This window comes from Notolepis coatsorum, assembly GCF_963971535.1.
Source record: "Notolepis coatsorum genome assembly, chromosome: 5".
NCBI lineage: Eukaryota > Metazoa > Chordata > Actinopteri > Aulopiformes > Paralepididae > Notolepis > Notolepis coatsorum.
The window spans coordinates 131,873,204-131,896,109 of NC_140169.1; the positions used below are offsets into that span (position 1 = coordinate 131,873,204).

The window sequence follows — 22,906 nt, forward strand, 5'->3', positions numbered from 1 at the left end:
TAGCTACTGTCTAACTGTGATGCATTTTCTGTTTGCAGTCCAATGTTCACCAAAACACACACCCACACACTTATAATTTGTTCCTCAACGTTATATAGACAGGTCATGTTTTGTAAACTGACGTTATGTTTAGAATGGGAATACATGGGTCGGGAAAGATAGTTAGCTCAAAGCTAATCCGGAGGGCAGCTAACAGTAGCTACTGTCTAACTGTGATGCATTTTCTGTTTGCAGTCCAATGTTCACCAAAACACACACCCACACACTTATAATTTGTTCCTCAACGTTATATAGACAGGTCATGTTTTGTAAACTGACGTTATGTTTAGAATGGGAATACATGGGTCGGGAAAGATAGTTAGCTCAAAGCTAATCCGGAGGGCAGCTAACAGTAGCTACTGTCTAACTGTGATGCATTTTCTGTTTGCAGTCCAATGTTCACCAAAACACACACCCACACACTTATAATTTGTTCCTCAACGTTATATAGACAGGTCATGTTTTGTAAACTGACGTTATGTTTAGAATGGGAATACATGGGTCGGGAAAGATAGTTAGCTCAAAGCTAATCCGGCCTGTTTAACCACTAGCTTCTGTTAGCTAATGAAGGCTAATGCTGGCTGAGCAAGGAAACTAACAGTAAACGTTTTTACATGAAATACAGCCCAAAAACCCTGCTGACAAACGTTTGCTTATTAAATACATTCTATACTATAATAATACAAACGTTTCATTGCCTCTCTGTGCCGACAAAGTTGTTTAAATAAGGGGAGAAAAGTAGCTAAAACCAATGTATTTGGATGGGACAGGAAGTACTATTGGCAACCGGAAGTCAGCCGGAAGTGCCTACTTTCAATTTGTGCAAGTGGAGAATAGAAGCAGCTCGGAGGTGCGCTGTTTTAAGTGAGCGTGTGTTATTGGATTGATTGATTGATTGATTGATTGATTGATTGATTGATTGAAATTTTTATTAATGTCGGCCTTGTTTCGAACTGGTTATGCTCAGGGATGCAGTGGTGGTACCACGGGGTACCACGCCATCCTAGTAGTTCGCTGAGCAGATGTACGCGCAATCGCGCATGGATGTGTATGTGCAGTCGCGCACGGATGTGCACACGAGCGCACACAAAAATGCATTCACAATTTCCACTGGACTCATCGTGCCGTGTGCCAAGTACCCGGCGGCCGGCACTTATCTATCACCTAGACTTTGCATAATAATAGGATACCGATAGCCAGGGGCGTCATTTTGGTATGGCAAGGTATGGCACTCGCCATACCTTGGCAAATTAATTTTTTTTTTTTTTTTTTTTTAATTACAATTTTTGTATGTTGATTTAGAATTCGAATGTCAACATTATGAACGAAGCTTCGAACTATTCGGTACAGCCCTAGCATGTGTAGCACCCTGAAAATATGGCTATTATTCAGAAGTGCTGACTTGCCTTTTTATCTCCCCTGATGCACCAAGACCTACTAATTAGTCTCCATTAATATTCCCTCGAACAATGACGCAGGCTCCTCCTTGTTCTACCGGCTGGAATATGGATTATGAACAATAACCCTGGATCATATTCTCCACTCAGTGTTTCCCTTTGGGGCTAGTAGGCGGTACCAGCAGGGGGGCGCCGGTGGCAGGCAGAGAGCGTACGAGAGAGACGGAGAAGGAAGCAAGCCAACTGAGACGGAAGTGCGAGGAACCAGCCGCTTCGACATTGAACTTGGATCGGTTCGGTCGTGTCTGGACAGAGCCCCGTAGTGGACCACGGGTGAACGGATTGAACTTGAGTATATTACGGGTTATCCTATAAAAGTAAACGTAGTAGCGTGTTGCATGTTTCCCTACTGAATACCCTAACGATGCAACGAGTTATCCTAGAAGAAATGCGGTATAGCCAAGTGTGGCTTAAGTTAAAGATATTCCCTCTAGTGAGGTGCCCCGCCAGCGTGGCGTGAAGAGGACCATGTTTAGAGACACCCTGCGTTATTATATATCACGGCTAGCAGGAGGGCTGTTTGGGACCCAGAGTGTAGCTTCAGTGTCAGTGAGGGCAAGTTTATGGATGCGCGTTGACCCAGCACCGGCTGTCTACAACCAGTCTTCACCGGCGTCAACGTCGGCTATGCACCGGCTGTCTTCAGTCAACACGGGAGTTCGTCCCGACCAGCAGAGGTCGCCATCATCCAGCACGCGCTCTCAGCCCACTACTGCCCCTCTGCTCCAGCCCCGCTTGCTAGCGCCCGTGCCGAGAGCGTTCGACGCCATCTTGCTATCCGGACGGTGGTGGCGCGGCGAGGCCGCCATCTTGGTTGAGTACATTAGGGCTTCGGTGCCCAGGATCTTATTGCACAGTACACAGTGTGATGCGGCCTGCGGGCGAAGCTAACGTTGCTAACTACAGTTCATAGGGGTACCCCATCAACAATATATGCCGGCATTAGTATAGGACTTTTGTTTGGTATTGTGGGCCCACATTTTTGATTTCCTTTGAGTGTGATAATGTGTTGTGTCTTTAATAATAATTTCCCATCTAATCAACCCTTTCCCAGTGGGGAGGTTACAGACTAGAGGTCTTATACATGGTACTGACCCAGACTTGGGCGATGAGTCAAATGCATTAAAGTATATTATTCCTGGTACTAACACAGAGGTGTGTGTAGAATATACGTGGACATAAGGTATTGAGTTACAAATTGGGTAATAGTAAGATTTCATTCTATTTGACCCAGTGCCTTTAAATCTTTGTAAATGACCAGTATAATTAACTATAAAGAATTAGATGGGAGTTGTGGGCGGCTACGTGGCGTAGTGGGCAAGGCGCTCGCCACAAATGCGGAGACGCTGGGCTCGCGCTCCACATTGCTTTCAGTTTAGCTGGCCGTTCATACTAATACACATTGGCCGTATTAGGGGGTGGGAAACTGATGGGTGGGGATCGGGCGTTGTGGACAGCGACTCCTACAGGTCGGTTGGTGCGCCTGCGCAGTAGAATCAGGAAGTGTCGGGGGCAGCGTGAGCCTCCCACGCGTTACTCCTCGACACTGAGAGATCGAGCTGCGCAGGTGAAAAGATGCGACTGCTGTTACCTCAAGTACCGGAGGGGACTTGTGCTATGTATGACTTAGTCCACATTGCAGCCGGCTTGTGGGAGGCAAGAAACAGCGTTCGTGACAGGGGAGGGTTGAATTGGATGATACGAAATTGGGATGGGAGAAAATATAGAAAATGGGTGAAAAAGTGGATACAAAAAAAAATTATATGGGAGTTCTGTGTGCGTGTCCATTCATGAGCCGTTTAACAACTCTTTTGGTGTGGGTAACGTTAATACAATTAACCCTTTCCTATTCCACCTTTCCCTTTTTATTGTAAGGTTTCTAGTGTCACTGAGGGAGGGTACTGCTTGCGGGGGGAACCAAGTTATTTACTTACAATTCAGTCAATAGGTGTGGGAGGGTCACAGGAGTAATTGGGGGAAGTGGGAGCGTGTTGGGGAGTACTGCTGACCGCCCTGCTGCAGGGGAGGAAGACCAGAGTACCAGACCAGGTTGGTAAATCCCGGGCCCCATCCACTCACACTGCCAGCCTCCAGTTGAAGCTCCAGACTCAAAGACGGAGGTGCAGCCAGACAGAGCTCTACTGTGTCTTGCTACCCAGTGATTGTGCCCACCCGTTCCCACGAAGCATGGATAATCCACCCTGCTACACATGTTTTGATATTGTCAATTATCTCACTTTTACTAGGTGACTTTTACTATGCCACACAAAAAAAGGAAAATGGACATACAGACGTTTTTTAATCAAAGGGCAGCAGAGACAAGTGATACAGGGACACAGGTAAGGTCTTACAATGGCTTAGTGATTATAACAGTGCAGTTCAGCATTCAGTAACCCATCGTTTTTGTGAATGTGTTTTTGATACTACATTCTGTTGAACACACACCTCAAAACCGTACCTAAGGAAAATTGGCTCAATTGCAAGAAAAATAATAGACAGTTATGATATTACATTTTGCATAATTTGTATGCAAAATATTGTGGTTCCCTGCTTTAGTCTGTTGACACATTTCTATACAAAAAATGCTTGTGTAGTCCTGTGTCATACCTAAATGTCATATAAGTGAATTGTATAGAAACAACTCACCAAAAGTGACTATTGCGCAACTGATTTGACAAATAAAATCCCCCCTTCACCCCCCCCCCCCACCCTCCCTAATTGCCATACCTTGGCTTTTACTGAAATGACGCCACTGCCGATAGCATAACAAAGAACGAGAAGAGCCAAACCAAAATACAAGCCTGTACCAATTGGTGGGGGTTTGCTTGAGCTGTGGAACCTCTCACTATGTGACAATGGTCCCGACTGGAAGGATCAAGGATGAGGCATTAAGTTGTGCTTCAGAAGGAAACTGTCCTTCTGTAAACTAAGTTACATTGTTAATTTAGTTTGTATTTACTTTTCTAGTTTAAGTTCATTCAACTACAATTACATTTAAAACATTGTTTGTTTTTCAACCATATCTGTTGACAATATAATTTCTTTATATATTGAAGGTATACATCCTGCTACCTTTTTCAGCTTCTCTATTTCAAGGCAATATTTACAAAAACTAAACTAAAACTAGTAATTTCCTATACAAACATGTTTCCTACTATTTATTCTGCATAATAATCATCTGTTCTGTGCGCATGCGCGTGCGCGTGCACGTGGCGTCCGGGCAGTTCCCATATTACGACTGCACCACTGGTTATGCTTAGGCCCTCTTTCGAAGTCGCCCTCTTTCGAAGTCGTTATCCTTAGAGTTTGGAATCAGGGCTGGTGGTCTATCGCCCTGCTCTAAAGACAGGGGCGGACTGGGACACAAATTCAGCCCAGGACATTCAGACGCACCAGCCCACGCACTGGCCCACGCACCGGCCCCGAAACCGGCCCACACAACGGCCGTTATGAAACACTTGTCCAGTATTAAACAACCCAAGGCTGTGGCTAAGGAGTCAACATCAGGGAGACCAAATCTACACCCCGCCCCTAGATGTGCACACACACACACTCACACACACACACACACACACATACACACACACACACACACACCCACACACACACACACACACACACACACACACACACATATATACCGTTACTTCCTGTCATTGGCATACATTTTTTTTTTTACTAACATCTTAGTGCCTCATTAGCCTAGGGATTAAGGATACATGAAGTATTAACTACACCATAATAATATTGAGGTTTTGATCCATAGAAAGGTCTGTGCTACACAATTTCAGTTAGATTATATTTATTGTCCTTTAATTTTGCACTCATGATATTAGTTGCTTGCCGTTTAATCAACATCGAAAGACCCCCCACTTCCTCCCAGACACCCATTCCAAGAGCCTGTTTTGTTATGGTTTGTAACCGACCTCAAACGCAACGGCACAGAGAGGAAGTTCAGAGTTAGCCAAAGCAAGGGCGTATTTATTTACAGAGTCACAAGATGGAATGAAGCAATCGAACAAACAGGGAATCTGGCATGTGAAGATGTTGCGGCTCTGCAGATACTCCCAGTAGGTAGTGGTGAGGAATTGGCTAGTGACGTTGAAGCGGCTCTGCAGATACTCCCAGCTTTCACTCCCGGTGGAAACGGAGAGAGAGAGAGAAATCAGAGTTAGCCCAACGAACACACAGAGGCAGAGAGGTGACTGATCCAGTATAAATCCAAGTGACTTGATCTTCGGTGTACCACACACAAGTTTAGCTGAGTCCAGAGAAAAAACAATACGGTATCTTCAGTGTTAATCTAACACAAAATTAGGTGAGTCCTGGTACAAACAAAAACGGGATCTCTTCGGTGTTCACCAAACACACAAAAAACTGATAATCCAAAAGACAGTTTCCAAAAACTCACCAGAGCGCAACGCGAGAAGCGGGCAGATAACGAGGCGTAGCTCCGAACGGGGAACCAGGTTCTCCACAGCAGTTCTCCAAAAAAGATCCTGGAGAGCAAAAAGACAGGAACAGCGACGGGGAAGGCAGGTATATGCAGGTGTAATTCAGAACGACCCAACATCGATAGTAAGGGGGTCTGAGCATATAAAGCCTTCAGGGGCGCTAATTACAAGCTGTGACAGCTGCGGGATGAGATTGATACTTGCTCCAAAAGCGTGTGGCGGGGAAAGCACCAATCAAACACGGCACCTTAAAGGAACGGAGCGCGTGGCGGGGAATGCATTAATCACATAGTACCTTAAAGGAACGGAGCGTGTGGCAGGGAGCGGACCAAAACCTCACATGTTTGATTTCCAGGTCTCTCTCTCTCTCTCTCTCTCTCTCTCTCTCTCTCTCTCTCTCTCTCTCTCTCTCTCTCTCTCTCTCTCTCTCTCTCTCTCTCTCTCTCTCTCTCTACCATTATCACTGACACACACATCACAAATGGGCAAAATACATACAAATAACAGCTTGGAATGATGGAATCATCCATGATAAATTAAGTTTGACTTGAATGAATGCCCATTCTTTCTCTAGAACAATACAGATTGACAAACGTTTCATTATGCACTATACAACTAGGTTAATAAGTTATAATTAAGATATCAATTGTATACGATTTATTTAGGATAACTAAAGACAGGACTTTACTAAAGGTTGACACTCAAATAGCAAAGGATATATGGTTGAAATTTTGTCTGTCTATATTGTGTCTGTTTGTCTCTCTCTCTCTCTCTCTCTCTCTCTCTCTCTCTCTCACACCTTTGTAAAACACTCGTGAAAAGAAATGCCTTTGAAAACAATATGTAAAGAAGATATATAAGATGGTATATTGTTCACACTATGGTGAGGCATGAGACATGGTGTTTACACATTCAAGTGGTTAGGGCTGGGCAATATAACGATAACGATAATTATTGCGATATATTTTAATAATCGATATCGGGGGGAAATATCGGGGGGGGGGGGGATATCGGATTTTTTTCTTTTTTTTTGTTAAACCCAGAGACAGTGGACAGACTTGTCTTTCTTGCCTGCAACTTAAAGTAATGGCTTTGCTTGTCCAAATGACAATACTGACCAAATTGAGATTTATTTTTCTCTTGTCCATTTATTTTGTTTGCTTTCTAATGTAAAATACAGTTTGAAACCGTCTGTACACAGTATAGGCTATGTGTGCTAGCAGAGCTAGTCTCCAGTCACGAGTCACGGTGCACATGTGCGGTGGTTTGTCCACCAAAAAAGCGCCAAAAGATAGAAAAGAAACTAGCAGAGCCAGAACTGTTCAACTCCCCTGGTGCCACAGCCAGCAGAGAAGCCTGTTTACTTTCGCTTTCAAACCAGCTGCAGCCTGAGAACTGGAGTGTGAGGGGCTGTAACACTAAAGATGCCGGCAATGACAAAGAATTGCTGCAAAATAAACATACATATCTGTTGTTTAAAAAATACTTATAACAATATCGATAATTATGGATATCGCGTGATATTATATTGTTATCGATATCGTTATCGCGATATCATTTTTGGCCATATCGCCCAGCCCTACAAGTGGTTATAGTGTAACAGAGTATTTTCTGTTTTCCAAATAATAGATTCTTATCAAACTGGTGAACTACACGCTTGTAGCCCCTAAAGCTGCTAAAATACACATTTTGTTCACTGTTTTGTTTCTAGAAGTAGAGCAGGTTGGAAACCCTAAGTATTACTCTCCCCAAAACCAAGACTTCTCCCCAAGCAGAAACTATTTATGAGTAACGCATACCTACTCCCATTATGGGCGGTAAGTGTGTACACAAAGTTAAAACACAGATATACACATTCTCTCCTCAAGTAGATAATGTATTTTTTTGGGTTATCAATGAATACAAATGTTTACATGTATTAACTCTAGAATTGCCACAGTTATCTACAATAGCAACGATAAAGAAGTGCCAACCACATATTATTATTATTATTTTTTGAACAAATGTTTTTTATTTTCCCTTTTTTTTTTTTTACATGAAACAAGACAAACAATAAAGTAACAGTAATAATCAACGATAAATCACAGGACAATAACAGAAATCATAATAACAATAATGACAGTCCAGTAATTAAATCAGAATGAAAGTAGAGTAAATGACATAAAAATAATAAATACAATACATGGGCTCTTACTCGCTCTCTGGTAGCAACGCCGAGAGCTTGGCTCGAACCCAGCGTCTCCTGCGTTGGTGGCGAGTGCCTTGCCCACTACACCACCTAGCCGCCCTCATCCAGTTTTCTTTTAAGTGTTTTGGTTAATCAGAGTTTACCAATCGTATATTATCGTTATTTTTTTTGTTTCCTTGTGTTATTTTTGATTACATCACTAACAAAATAATAAAAGAAAAAAGACTAATTTAATCAGATTAATCACTTTATTCAAATTGAGGATTTAGTTTGAGGATATAAAAAAATAAAATAAAAATTATAAAAAATTATGAGAATTCTTTTTTTTATTAAAAATTTTTTATTAAAAAAGAAGGTTCGAACGTCCGTTCGAAAAACCCTGACGAAGTTTGAATCACTTTATTCAAATTGAGGATTTAGTTTGAGGATACTTTTTTTTTTAAATACGATTTTTTATCATTTTTTTTTTTTTTTTTGTAATTAATTAATCAAATTAATCGCATTTTAATCGCATAATCATTTTATGCCTGATATTCTATATTCTATAAACATATTTCAAATTGCATGTGTCCGGATGGCAGAATATACTGTATACAAAACCTTCTGTTTAATCATCTTCCATCTATTAATTTGCTTAGATTTTTCAGGTCTGGTCAATTTGAGCATAGTGTTATTCACAGTCACATTTTTTTTTATTGATATTCTCATCTGGTTCATTACAATTTACTCAAGCCTAGTAACAGACACAGTATTTCTGACACTGGGAATACATTCCCTGAGATCCATAGATGTCCCTAGAATCAGATACCAAGAACATGCAAATGTTAGCTGTTCTACTAGTCTCGTGAGACTAAAATAATTGCACAAACAAATAGAAATCGTGCACCACTCATATATCTTGTATAAACCCATAAGAAATACAATGAAATATAATTTTGTATCTCCGGCGCTGCAGCTGGACCCTACTCAGCTAAAGCAGCTTTTTTGCACACGCGCGTGTCAGGATCCCGTGTGTCAATAGGTCTGTGTGTTGAGCTCTTCCGGGTCGCCAACATTAGCACACTGATGTATTTGAGCTAGCGGGCCAAATTGTTAGAAAAATCACAAGAAAACACCGGACGTTAACTCATTTCCAGTACAGAACATTCCATCGTATCTTCTGTAACCACATGACACAGGTATGGTATTGTAACAGTAAGTTATTATGAGTTACAAGCTCCGCTGGGAGTGGTCACGGTGGCACATCCAGCTATCGGTTGCTAACCATATAGCAGGGCATGTGCCGCATGTGTGAAACAGCCCAGTCTGGGTGAAGCTAACGTCACCTACTTAGCGAGCTAACGGTAGTTATAGTAGATGTTTTCTTGTTAACGATCCCCGTGCTGTATTAACCGATGTAGATGACCAGCTACATTACTAAGCTGTGTCATCATGCCACTGTCTTGTGTGATTTTGGCTTTTCACATAGCAATGTGCTAGCCAACGTTAGGCGTTAGCTACCTTTCTCTATTCATTCATCCCATGCTGGTGAATGCTTGGATTGGGGTTGGCTAGCTTCGTTTGTCAGATAGACCCACAGCGGCTAGCTAGAGGTACCTGATTCAGCTGCGTTGCATCATACCCTTCACTGACATGATTGGAATAGACATTCACTTATTGTCTACCCATTGCCAAAGCCAATTTTACAATACTGATAAACACTCTGATACAAATATCTATCTTGAGTGTCAACACACTACTACGATATTATTCTGGTAAAAAAAAGAAAAAAAAGTCTCTTTACTGGTGTCACCCTGTGCCACTTGTGATATACAGCATATAGAACAAGTTCTCTGTTGGAAATGTGTGACCTCCTGTTTATTTATTTGTTCCTCAGCGATGCCGGGACTCAGCTGTAGATTTTACCAACACCGCTTCCCAGAGGTGGAGGATGTTGTGATGGTCAACGTGCGGTCCATCGCTGAGATGGGCGCCTATGTCAGCCTTTTGGAGTACAACAACATCGAGGGCATGATCCTTCTGAGTGAGCTGTCACGTCGACGTATCCGCTCAATCAACAAGCTCATCCGCATAGGCCGCAATGAGTGTGTGGTGGTCATCCGAGTGGACAAAGAGAAGGGTGAGCTCAGTTGTTTATTATTATTCTTTCTCATGTGCATGCTTTGCATTTCATGTGTATGTCTCTTTTAGAGCTGATGACTGTACACCCATTTTAAGATGCGTCGCATACATTTATGCCGTCTCCAAACCCATTTTCCATATCCCACACAAATTCTGGCCCACAAGGATTCATTTGGCGCTGAAAGTGACGCTTGTACATAGTACATGACTATGTACAAGTTTTGTGAAAAACCATACTGACCTGTTCTCTCTGTAACACTCTCTCTCTCTCTCTAGGATATATTGATTTATCAAAAAGAAGAGTTTCCCCAGAGGAGGCAATCAAGTGTGAAGACAAATTCACCAAATCTAAAACTGTAAGTTGTGCCACCATAAATTGGCCACCATGACTCTGAGTCATTAGGTAATAATGCAAACATTACTTGCTAATGATTATTACGCTTCTATAGGTATATTGCCCCCGATCCTGATCCGAGTCTTTCAATATTGAGTAACTGCAGATACAGAGCCCCATCCGATATTTGTATTTTCCTAGATGATACAGCTGCTCAGTGCACACTAGTCCATTTAAGTTAGTAAAGCATTATCCAATGTAGGTAGGGCAAGTTTTATTTTCGTATTTAAAATTTTTACCACTCAAAAGGGATTTTGGCTTAATTTGATGTCTGAGTCGGGTCATGTTATTTGTTGATGGAATGACTTATCATAATGATAGCAGCTACAATGACGTGAAGGTGCCTGAGTGGGCCTGTTCCTGCTGTCCCGAGTGAAGTGTTGTTGCCTACCGACTTTTCATTAACATGATCGCTCTGCTTCGAGTTGTAGCCTACTTGGTCATCTGTTGTAACTTCTCGTATAACAGGCGAGAATCACCCACCCACAGACGTAACTTATATACAAACAAGCACAGCTGATTTTGGTGCTTCTCCTCTCTCTCTCTGTCTCTACCTCTCCCTTTTGATTGCCTTAACTGACAACCAACAGGAAACAAACAATATTTTTTTTTATGCCTTGCTTCTTTCTGGAATTGCTGCCCTATTGCAGGCGCAATGGATTGTGATCCTGGTAGTTATTGCCCACATCTTCTGTGTATTATGATGTAAACCTCTACTTTATGAAAACCGCAAATTAGGTTGGGGCACTCCATTGTTCATAAGTCTGGGGTGCATCCCGTGTTCACAAGGTATCTGGGTTGCATGTTATTTCTCTCCCTCGATGCTGATATTTTACTGTACAAAAGCATTTACATTTAATATCTCAGTAGAATTGAGGCATACTGAAATCAAACAAATGAATGGCCTACTAACTAAAGGTCAGTTATTAAATGTAACATATTATGAAAAATTCACCTTTCCAGTGCTTGTGTGCTTCCATTTAGGTCTCTGAATCCAGCAGCTCTATAGGTCACTTGTCAGTCGGTCGGTCGATTGGTTGGTCCACAGAATTCCTCACCCTCTAGTAGCCACAGTTTTCGGCCCCTAGAAGGCTCAAATTTTACATGGATGTCAAGTGTGTGTGTGTGTGTGTCAAGGTTTATGTGTGTATTCATGCACAATATTTTGTGGAAAGGTTGGTCATGACCCAAAGGACAGATGATTAGCTGTTCATGCCAATTGGCAAAAAAGGGGTTGTGGGAGTGGCCTATAACAAAAAGAACGCACACACACATAGCCACACCCCCCTGTGTGTGTGTGTTTGAATATATGCACGCATAGATACATGCTTGTATGGGGACAAAGCGATTGCGAATTTGCGCTTGTTCTGGGCTGCCAATTCACAAGACATTCAGATTTGCCTCCCCCTCCTACATCAAGTGGGGATCATAAACAATGTGTGGTCCTTGACTCGTGTGTGCATGAGAAAAAGTGCATGTACAAAATGGCGGCTTGCTCGTGTTTTCCACCTGGCGGTACATATTTCCGATAACATTTTAGGCGAGAAGTAAAGCATGCAATTGCTGGATCTTACCTCATATTTGATCTGCAACACCTAGTTTGACAGTTTGATCTGAATTTCGTGAGCCAGGCCCACCGGAGTTCACGTGCAGTTCTGGAGAACGGAGTTTGGGAGTTGCAGCTCATTTGCATTTAAAGCTACAGAAACAGGACTGAAACAGAGGGGTATAGAGGCTGCTAGAATGAGAACAGGACTGAAACAGAGGGGTATAGAGGCTGCTAGAATGAGAACAGGACTGAAACAGAGATGCTACTAGAATGAGAACAGGACTGAAACAGAGAGGTATAGAGGCTGCTAGAATGAGAACAGGACTGACACGGAGGGTATAGAGGCTGCTAGAATGTGTAATATATTTTTTTTCTCCTTATTTTTCTATTTTTCTCCCATCCCAATTTCACATTGCCAATTCTCCCATCCCCTGTCTTGAACGTTGCTAGACTATGCCTCCCACTGGTCCGCTGTAGTGAGGATAGAAGCCTTGCATCATGTGTCCCCTCCGGTACACGAGGAGGCAGCCTGTCGCATATTTTCACCAGACAGCGCAGACTCTCAATGGCGAGGAGTAACGCGTGGGAGGCTCACGCTGCCCCCGATACTTCCTGTCTCTGCTGTACAGGCATCACCCAACCGACCTGTAGGAGTCGCTGTCCACAATGTCCAATCCCCACCCATCGACTTTCCACCCGCTACCTCTGCCAATTGAGATAGAGCTGCCGCGGTATTGATGTTTTCCTTACCGCACAAATTTGCGAAATATTTCCTACCGCCGCGGTTATTACCGCACGCACAAAAAAAAAATAAAAAAAAGTTTGAATGCATTTTTTTTAGTGGTCTACTCTTTATAGCATATAGCCTGCCTCTAGTCTAAATGTCTATCTTTAGAGGATGACTTTGCAGCATGAATATTGTTTGGGATTCGGCAAGCACGCATTCGTTATTGAAAGTGAAACACGGATTCGAAGTTTCCCCTCTGGTCGTGCGCCGTTCACTTGGTGTCGCGGGCAGGGGTGGTTACCCCCCCGACCCTTTCTTATTATTATTATTATTATTATAAAGTTACTACTTTATAATAAAGGCATTCGTTTTGTGGCATTAACGTTATATAGTTACACGTTCAATAACATCAGCGTATTTACCGGACCATAGCAAGGCAAGAAATACTCAATTCATATCTCAGTTCCTTTCTTTGCTCAGAGCGTGCTGAGTTGTCCCATTCTGCGGTCTGTTAATAAAGTTTTCAATCAGACAAGTGTATAGAACGAAGGGCTTTTATTATAACATTCGTTGCAGACAGTAAAATCATTATGTCTCGTTTAGTACTCCTGAGGAGCGATGGTAGTCCACTCCGGCGGGGAGCTAAAGCTAACGTTATTAGCCGTGTTGTGATGAGCTCTGATCCAACGTGTGACGCGTCTCTTCTGACCAATCAGTGGTCTGCAATGTTTCACGTGACTTTTCTGGTACCCAATAGGGTCGGTTGGAACCTCGATAGAGGAGTAGGGTATATCTGCAGAGCCGCAAGCCCAACGAGAGGAGGGTACTTTATTATTATTATAAAAAGACAGCGGTGATGCAGTATTCAGCCTACTCTTGCGGTGGGCGTGATGTAACCGCGATACCGCGGTAATCGCGGCAGCTCTAAGTATGACGACTGGCCCAAGCCGCAGGCAACGCTGACTCGGGGAGTCGAGACCAGAGTCTCTTGCATTGGTGACGAGCGTAATCTCTGCTACGCCGCCTTAGAACGTATAATCTGAGTGATATTTTCAGCCAAAAACTTGAAATACATATTTTGGGGACCTCAGAGACCTGTATTAACTTGTTGAAAATGAGAATTTTAATTGACATTGGCCAGATAGCAGTTAAAAGCATAAAAACAACCCCTCACGACTACTGACACCAACACCACAATGTCCATCACCTTTTGTATGGCTATTGTAGTTTATTATGTATATATAACTTTTGCATGAGGAGGTAGAGCTGAGTTGATATTGTCGTTGCAGGTGTACAGCATCCTTCGACACGTCGCAGAGGTTCTGGAATACAGTAAAGATGAACAACTGGAGAGCCTGTTCCAGCGCACAGCCTGGGTCTTTGATGAGAAATACAAGCGGCCAGGATATGGAGCTTATGATGTCTTCAAACAGGCAGTATCGTAAGTATCTGTCTCTACAGACAATTGCCATATGTTTGAGGCCAAGAGAAAAATAGCTCTTGAAGGGGACCCATTGTGAAAAATGCCTTTTCCTGTGTTTTGCATATTTCTTATTTGACCAACCAGTAGGAGTCGCAGTTTACAACAACCAGGATACATACCCCACCGGCTTCCCACCCGCTAACACTGCCAATTGTGTTAGTAGGGACTAGTGATGCACCGATGTGAAAATTGTGGCCGATACCGATATTAATATTGCTGTTCTGGCCAATACCGATATTTACCGATGTCGATATCTCTGTATAGAAAACACCTTTTTTATGATAATCAAATAAAGAGCTATTTTCCAAAACGCATTTATTTTTTATTTTTGTAACTTATTTTCAGAAATGACTCATATTTTGAAACTATTTAAGGCCAAAACATGTAAAAAGAAAAAAAAATCTTTATTTAAAATGTATTTTTTATATCTGCCCTAACTTGATATCGGACCGATACCGATGTGTAAAAAAATTGCCATATCGGCCGATATTATATCGGCGGCCGATATATCGTGCATCACTAGTAGGGACGACTGACCATGCCGGAGGTACCGCTGACAGCTGGATTCGATCCCAGAGTCTCTGCGGTGGTAGGCGAGTGCTTAGTCCACTGCTCTACCCAGCCCCACCGTTTTGCATTGTTTTTAACTGAATTGTCCCAACACTGAGAAAATGTGAAATAGGTTCCATTGTGCCTTTTCTGCAGTTCAGCTGTGATAAGATAACTTTTCCCGCACGTAGATCTTCTCTTTTCTATCTAACGTTGAACCTAAAATATATGTTTCTGACGACAGTTTGACAGTGTTGACCTCAAACCTGCACCATGGATGATTAGCACCTTGTGGCCGTTAGAGGTAGCTGCACATTGATTAAATTCAAATAGAGTTAGATTCAAATGTACTCCCCGTGCTGGCAAGGGTTTCCCCTCCAGAAGAAGCGATAAACCCAATGGGGGAAAAAAATATGTAGAACTGATAGTCAACGCTGTCGCGTCCCTTAAAAAGACTGACAGGAGCACTTGGTTTGGTCCCAGATTGCTATGCTATTGCTGGATTTTGAGTCATATTTCATCTGCAACGTCTAGTCTGAAAGTTGGATCTGAATTTCGTTTAGAAGGTACAGGCTTGTGCGCCACTGATGTATGATACTTATCGTATAAGCAGCTCACTCGTTACAGGCACAGAAACAGCCCGTTGAGAACAGGACTGGAACAGACAGGTATAGAGGCTGCTTAGAATGCATAATCTTTTTTTTTTTTTCACTTTTTCTCCCATTTTTCTATTTTTCTCCCATCCCAATTTCTTATCATCCAATTCAACCCTCCCCTGTCTCGAACGCTGTTTCTTGCCTCCCACAAGCCGGCTGCAACAGCAGTCTCATCTTTTCACCTGCGCGGTGCGATCTTTCAGCGTCAGGGGTCTGCGCTTTGGAGGGGCGCCGCCCCCATCCCTTCCTGATTCTACTGCGCAGGTGCACCAACCGACCTGTAGGAGTCGCTGTCCACAACGCCCGATCCCCACCCATCAGTTTCCCACCCCCTAATACTGCCAATGTGTATTAGTACGGACGACCAGCTAAACTGAAAGCAATGTGGAGCGCTGGGCTCGAACAGGCGAACCCAGCCTCTCCAGTATTCGTGGTGAGCGCCTTGCCCACTGCACCACGTAGCCGCCCTAGAATGCATAATCTGAGTGTGTGTGTAGGGGGTTCATCAAAAAATAATCAAAAACCTGTTTAGGGGACTTCAAAGACCTATATTAACTAGGGCTGCAACTAATGACTAATTTGGTAGTTGACTAATCTGCCGATTATTTTTTTTATAATCGAAAACCAATGTAAACAACAACAAACACACGAAAAAAAAAAAAAAAAAAAAAAAAAACATTTTGTGAAAGTGGCTTCTCAGCTCTGGTCCAGCTGAAGACAGAGCAGAGGAACAGATTGGACATTGAGCATGACCTCAGAGTTGCTTGTCTACCATCACCCCAGACTTTGAGACTCTTGTCAGGACCAAACAACAACATCATAACATGATGATCCCATAGCAAATTAAAATAATGACTCATGAAACATTTGAATTTGGATCTTTAAGCCACTTTAAATGAAAATGTATTTGAAGAACAATACAGCAATCACTCATAACAAGATAAATAAATTAAATAATACAAATTAAAGTGGAAGTGTACTTTAAATAACTTTTGTTTGCTGTGTGTGAGAGGAGTCCGTGTGTGTGTGTATGTGTGTGTGTCTTACTCTGATCGCTGTGTGAGTGAGAGGAGTGTGTGTACTGTGTAATTTGTGTGTGTCTTACTCTGATCGCTGTGTGAGTGAGAGGTGTGTACTGTGTAATTTGTGTATGTGTGTGTGTCTTACTCTGATCGCTGTGTGTGAGTGAGAGGAGTGTGAATGTGTGTGTGTCTTACTCTGATCGCTGTGTGTGAGAGAGAGGAGTGTGAATGTGTGTGTGTCTTACTCTGATCGCTGTGTGTGAGTGAGAGGAGTGTGTATGTGTGTGTGTCTTACTCTGATCGCTGTGTGTGAGTGAGAGGAGTGTGTATGTGTGTGTCTTACTCTGATCGCTGTGTGTGAGTGAGAGGAGTGCGTGACGTAATGTATTGTGTGTCTACTAGTCTGATCATCATCTCCTGCAGGGGAACAATGTTTTCAATGTCCAAAATTTGCTATGGGATCATCATGTTATGATGTTGTCTGGAACCCTGAGAAGCCACTCTCACAAAGATAGGTAGTGCACAAAAAAAAAAAATTAAATAACGTTTTTTTTTTTTTTTTAATGACTAATCGACGCAACAATTTCTCGTCGACGATTTTTTATAATCGACGTCGTCGATTATGTCGACTAATCGTTGCAGCCCTAATATTAACTTGTTGAAAAGGACTAAAAGACTAAAGTCCCCTTTTATAAAGTCAACGAGTGTGTCTGCAACATGCCTGGTCTCTGATCAGCCGTATTTCACATTGGAACCAGCTGAAACCTGCTCTGGATGACATTGGTGTCCCCGGGATATATTAGTCATTATATTTTGTTCCATATACACATCAGTCAATTTGATAATTTATTCCGGATGATGAAATAATTTACTGGGTGGGTGTCATGGGGAGCATCACCGGTATGTTTGTTCCAGAGACGGTATCAAACATTTTGGGGTTGTGAGGTAATAATCTCAAACCCTGCCCTCCTTTCTTGATCCTCCGATTACAACTGTTGCTTCCCGAATTGGAGGATCAAGAAAAGAGGGCGGGTCTTGAGATACATTTACATTTTACATTTAGTCATTTAGCTGACGCTTTTATCCAAAGCGATTTACAAGTTCTGTACGACAAGCCATCAGGAAGGGCACAACTCTATCAGCTGAGTAACAATGTTCATCAAAGTGTTGAGTGCTACAGTGTAGGTTAGTTTATTAGGACAAGTGCATGGTTAGTTAGGGTTAGATAATTTTTTTTTCTTCTTTTTTTAATTCAGATAATGGTTGAAGAAGTGCGTCTTTAGTCGACGGCGAAAGATTGGACGTGTTTCGGCTGTCCTAACTGGGGTGGGTAGTTCATTCCACCATTGTGGGGCAAGGATTGAGAATAGGCGACTTCTCTTTGACGACCCTCCCGGAGCTTGGATAGGAGTAGGTCTGAGGCGGCCAGAAGATGCAGAGCGTAGGGGTCTTGAGGGTGTGTAGTTAGAGACCATTGACCGGAGGTAGGCGGGAGCAGTTCCCTTTGCCGCACGGTATGCTAGGTCGAGGGCCTTGAAGCGGATTCGTGCAGCAATGGGGAGCCAGTGCAGGTCCCTAAGAAGTGGGGTGACATGGGCCGACTTCGGTAGGTTTGAGATGGGTCAAGTACTAATCGCCGGACCTCCTCTTGACTCTTTATTTTTTTTTTTCTATTCCAATAGAGATCCTTCCATCCTCGATGGGTTGGACCTGACGGAGGAGGAGAGGAATGTACTGATTGACAACATCAACAGGCGACTCACTCCACAGGCTGTCAAAATCAGAGCAGGTCAAGTGACCGCCTTTTTAAATAATATATCCTAATATGGACTTCCACGTTCATTGTTATTGTTGTTGTTAATGAGTGTTGTCGTGAATGATGATGATGACGACGACATGCCATCGTGACAGTTTTGTCCTCTGTTCTTCTGACTTGTAGATATTGAGGTGGCATGCTATGGATATGAAGGTATTGATGCAGTGAAAGAAGCTCTCAGGGCAGGGTTGAGTTGCTCTACAGAGGCCATGCCTATCAAGGTAAGATTGGCTAGTTGTCCATCGAACATGTCCCTAAAACCAGGCCGTGCCAAACTCGGGCTCAATAAGCCCTTGAAAAAAATATTTTCTATAAAAAATATTTGGCTATGACATAAATAAAACCGCCTTTATGCACAAAAACCGAAATTCATGCAGCTTGCCTATAAACAGATGCTTTTGCAATTACAGTAAACGCCAGTAGCTTACAAGGTGAAAGACATAAAATGTCCCATGTTGGGATCAAATGAATTGGCCATCCTTTGTATAGGGTCACCTGTATGAAACAGAAGAGGTTGCGAACACCTCCTGCAGTGCATCAAGGTGCGTGTGCTCGGCCTCAACATGTAACGGCTGTTTTAACATGTGCTTCTGTCTTACTTAGATTAACCTGATCGCTCCTCCGCGCTACGTGATGACCACCACCACTCTGGAGCGCACAGAGGGCCTGTCTGTTCTCAACCAGGCCATGGCCGCCATCAAGGAGAGGATCGAGGAGAAGAGGGGCGTCTTCAACATCCAGATGGAGGTTTGATTTTTACTGATCATTTTGATCCTTTTATTTTTTTATTTCTTAGAGAAATGTATCTTTATGTGCCATAAAGTCATCAGATAAACAGCAGATGATAATGATGGCGACGGAAAAACACAACGTTGTATCATACGACACAACAGACGGATTCAAGCACAACGCCCACCTGTTCAGTGGCTCAACAGTCTTGCTATACTAGCAGGCAATGGCACCCTCTACCATCACCCCGATGGCAATAAATAGAGCGTGGGTTGGATTGTAAGTAACCCCTTGGTCTCTCGTAGATTAACCCTTTCATTACCACACTACAGAAGGCTAACCTGTAGGTTAAAGGGTTACTCTTCTGTAGTGTGGTTGTGAAAGGGTTGACCCTTTGTCGTGTGGCAGTGAAAGGGTTAACCTGTATTGTCGCCGTGAAAGGGTTAACCCTTTGGTAGTGTGGTAGTGAAAGGGTTAACCCTTTGGTAGTGTGGTAGTGAAAGGGGTAACCCTTTGGTAGTGTGGTAGTGAAAGGGGTAATGACAGGTGGTTCTGCCGTAGCTCGACAACTTTAAACCCACACAATTTTACTTTTCCATAAACTAATATCGCTGCTTCAGCTATAATCAGAGTCGGGCCCAGTTGAGCTGAACAGGAGAGAACCCTCCCAGCAGCCTGGGAACACGGTGAGGTTCACTACACGGGTTCTTCTGGTCGGGTACGATCAGTGCTGCAAAACACAAGGCTACAGTCTAATTTCCAGAGAATAACATTCGTACGACAGAAATGTGAAACGGTGCCCGAAGTTACCTTGCTTGAAGAAATTTCCCTTTTGTTTGTTTTTACTCATCCGCCACGTTTTCCATTTTAGAAGTCATTATTTGTAGCACACGTTGCTACATCGTCATGCAGCGAACACACACATGCAGTGGCGTCACGTGAGTAAAATGACAGAGGATGCCAGCCAAGTCAGAATTTCTTTTTCACACCTATGTTTTGATAATGCAATATTATCATCTTGCATGAGCGAAGATGGTTCAACAGGTGTGTGTGTGTTTTTAAATAAAAAAAAGTAATCACTCACCCCATCCTTCATTCTCTCTTTCATGTTGGCAAAACAGTCAATAACTCTGTCATAAAACAGTAGATCCGAATATCAAGTGGTGGTCCAGGGATTGTTTAGTCCTGCAGCCGCTTTGTCAAAACATCTCCAGCAAAATAATTGTCCTAGCCGATTCAGTCCTCTTTGTTGTCAACATTAAAAGTACGTTGTCCCTTATTCCCGGCTCTTGCCTGAACAATGCACAGTTGTGGTGTCGGCCTTCCTTTTGCTTTTTATTAGCAATTGTTGTTAGAAATTTTATTTTGTGAAATCAATTACGAATAGATACTCGACAAGATCTCTGTCACCTTCCATTATTATTAACTTGGTTGTTCAACTGGCTAGCAGTAGAAACTTCGAAAGAGGTGATGACGTTGTCACATTTAGCTTTTAATGTGATTTGATTGGTCTTGAACTTCTGGGGCAGGCTGAAGCCAGTCTCACCTGGAATCCCCAGTTCACCAGGACGGTGGGCTGTTAAGACCAACCCCATTGAATTAAGCTTGAATCTTATTGGCTAATTATTTGTTAATTGAAGCCAGAAATTGTCATCCAAGCCTGGCTTCAATGTCAATCAAAATAATGCTACCAGCAGTGTACCTGGGCTGCCTCAGTGCAGTGAGTGTTGTAGACTAGAGAGTGGGTGCAGTTTAGCTCGTTCGGTTCATTTCTCCAGGAGGGAGAAAATTATTATAACACAGAGAGGAAAAATAATGATTTTTATTGTAAACTATAAAAAATAAAATATATTATTTTTTTACTAGTCATATTTTTGGGGAAGCTTGGCTCCCATGAATATTCGCCACTGCACACATGCAAGATGCGCTTGACCCATCCCGTCGGCGTCTAGTTTTTTACCAACAAACTTGCATTTTTCCACGATCTGATTGGCCACTGACGTTTCTGGTCATGTGACATCTGCGCCAATCGCGTGACGCCTGTTTCTGCGCCTATTTCCGCCTCTTAACAGCCTGCACACTATCTAACGCCTAGTTCTATCACTGGTTAAGCTTAGGCGACTCTTTCGAAGTTGGTTAAGGTTAGAGTTTGGAATCAAGGCTGGTGTTCTATTGCCCTGCTCTAAGACAAACTCTAACCTTAACCAACTTCGAAAGAGTGCCTAAGCTTAACCAGTGATAGAAACAGGCGTCACACGATTGGCGCAGATATCACATGACCAGAAACGTCAGTGGCCAATCAGATTGTGGAAAAATGCAAGTTTGTTGGTAAAAGACCACGCATCCCGTCGTCCTTCCCCCTCCTCCCACCAAGGGCAGCCGGGAGCAGACATGGGCCGCGGCGTGGGGCCGCGCCCGGGGACCAATCCAAGTGCTCCTGTCAGTCTTTTTCAGGGACACGACAGCGTTGACTATCAGTTCTACATATTTTTTTCCCCCATTGGGTTTATCGCTTCTTCTGGAGGGGAAACCCTTGCCAGCACGGGGAGTACATTTGAATCTAACTCTATTTGAATTTAATCAATGTGCAGCTACCTCTAACGGCCACAAGGTGCTAATCATCCATGGTGCAGGTTTGAGGTCAAGAAAGGGATGTTTGTTTAGGGGAACCATGTTCTACAGGTGCGTGAGAGTGAAAGCCAGGGCCACTCTGTATAATATGATGTTTGTGATGTCCTTTCCCCTCAGCCCAAGGTGGTGACGGACACTGACGAGACGGAGCTGGCCCGGCAGCTGGAGAGGTTAGAGCGTGAGAACGCCGAGGTGGACGGAGACGACGATGCGGAGGAGATGGAAGCCAAAGCGGAGGACTAGTCTGGTCCTCAACGACGGGCTGGCGGGAAGAATACAGAGGGAGAGAGAGAGAAACGTGGACAAGACTCTGCCATAGTCACCACAGTTCAACAGATGTTAACGTTCATATTAACATTATCTGAAGTATTCATTGGCAAATGTCCCAAATCTGTCATTAAGGTTCATCTCAGAACGATGGTAATGACACACATTGCTATCCTGTTATCTAGACAAAATGAAACTTAAATCGCAAATATGTCGATTTTTAAGTACTATTTTTTTCTTCTATTTTTAAGTACACCCAATTTGAATAAATGACGTCCCCCTAAAAAAAATGTTAAGCTGTTTACAAGCAGTGGCCTTCACTAATCTCTTGCTTAAAGAGCCCAGTGTCTTCAGTATCCATGGCGATTCAAACCTCTTGGGTTGGTCACAGGTTGCGATTCATGTAGGGGAAAATCAAGCATTGGCCCATCTTGTCTGAATACTGGTCATGGGTGACTTTTGTGCTGTTCCTCTTCCAGTTAATGGAGTTTTTACTGGCAGGATTTTGCTCTTGTGTAGCTCACAACATCACTAAAGTTCTGGAAGTTTTGACCTCAACGTGTCTTGTCAGTGAATGTGTGTGGACTTTGGTGTGGATGGAGATCAGATGATAGAGGGGATGAATATAGTGCGATTCCATTCGATTGTACTACTTTTGTTTATTTTCCTATCACAATTGTGATGCGTGTGTGATCTAAAACTACATAGAAATCACAACAAAGTTGCAATGGATGTTAAAATGTAAATGTTTCATATTTAATGAATCTACATGAACACAACATGGGTGAGGTTATTGCAGGTGTGGCATATCTTCATGTCACCGT

At 43.0% G+C, this 22,906-nt stretch overlaps 2 protein-coding genes across 2 annotated transcripts in view; one reads left to right on the forward strand and one right to left on the reverse strand.

Moving 5' to 3' along the window:
- Positions 1-22,906, reverse strand: part of LOC311228354 (phospholipase B1, membrane-associated-like) — a gene marked incomplete at both ends in the record, with an annotated part of 540,482 nt that overhangs the window by 212,183 nt on the left and 305,393 nt on the right. The gene's annotated exons all lie outside the window — the stretch shown is intronic.
- On the forward strand, positions 9,174-22,634 carry eif2s1b (eukaryotic translation initiation factor 2, subunit 1 alpha b). The gene is made up of 8 exons (XM_084314888.1): positions 9,174-9,316; positions 10,015-10,257; positions 10,536-10,615; positions 14,219-14,370; positions 18,322-18,428; positions 18,579-18,676; positions 19,059-19,202; positions 21,933-22,634. The coding sequence occupies exons 2-8, from the start codon at positions 10,017-10,019 to the stop codon at positions 22,056-22,058; spliced, it is 948 nt and encodes a 315-aa protein (XP_084171014.1). The 5' UTR covers positions 9,174-9,316; positions 10,015-10,016; the 3' UTR covers positions 22,059-22,634.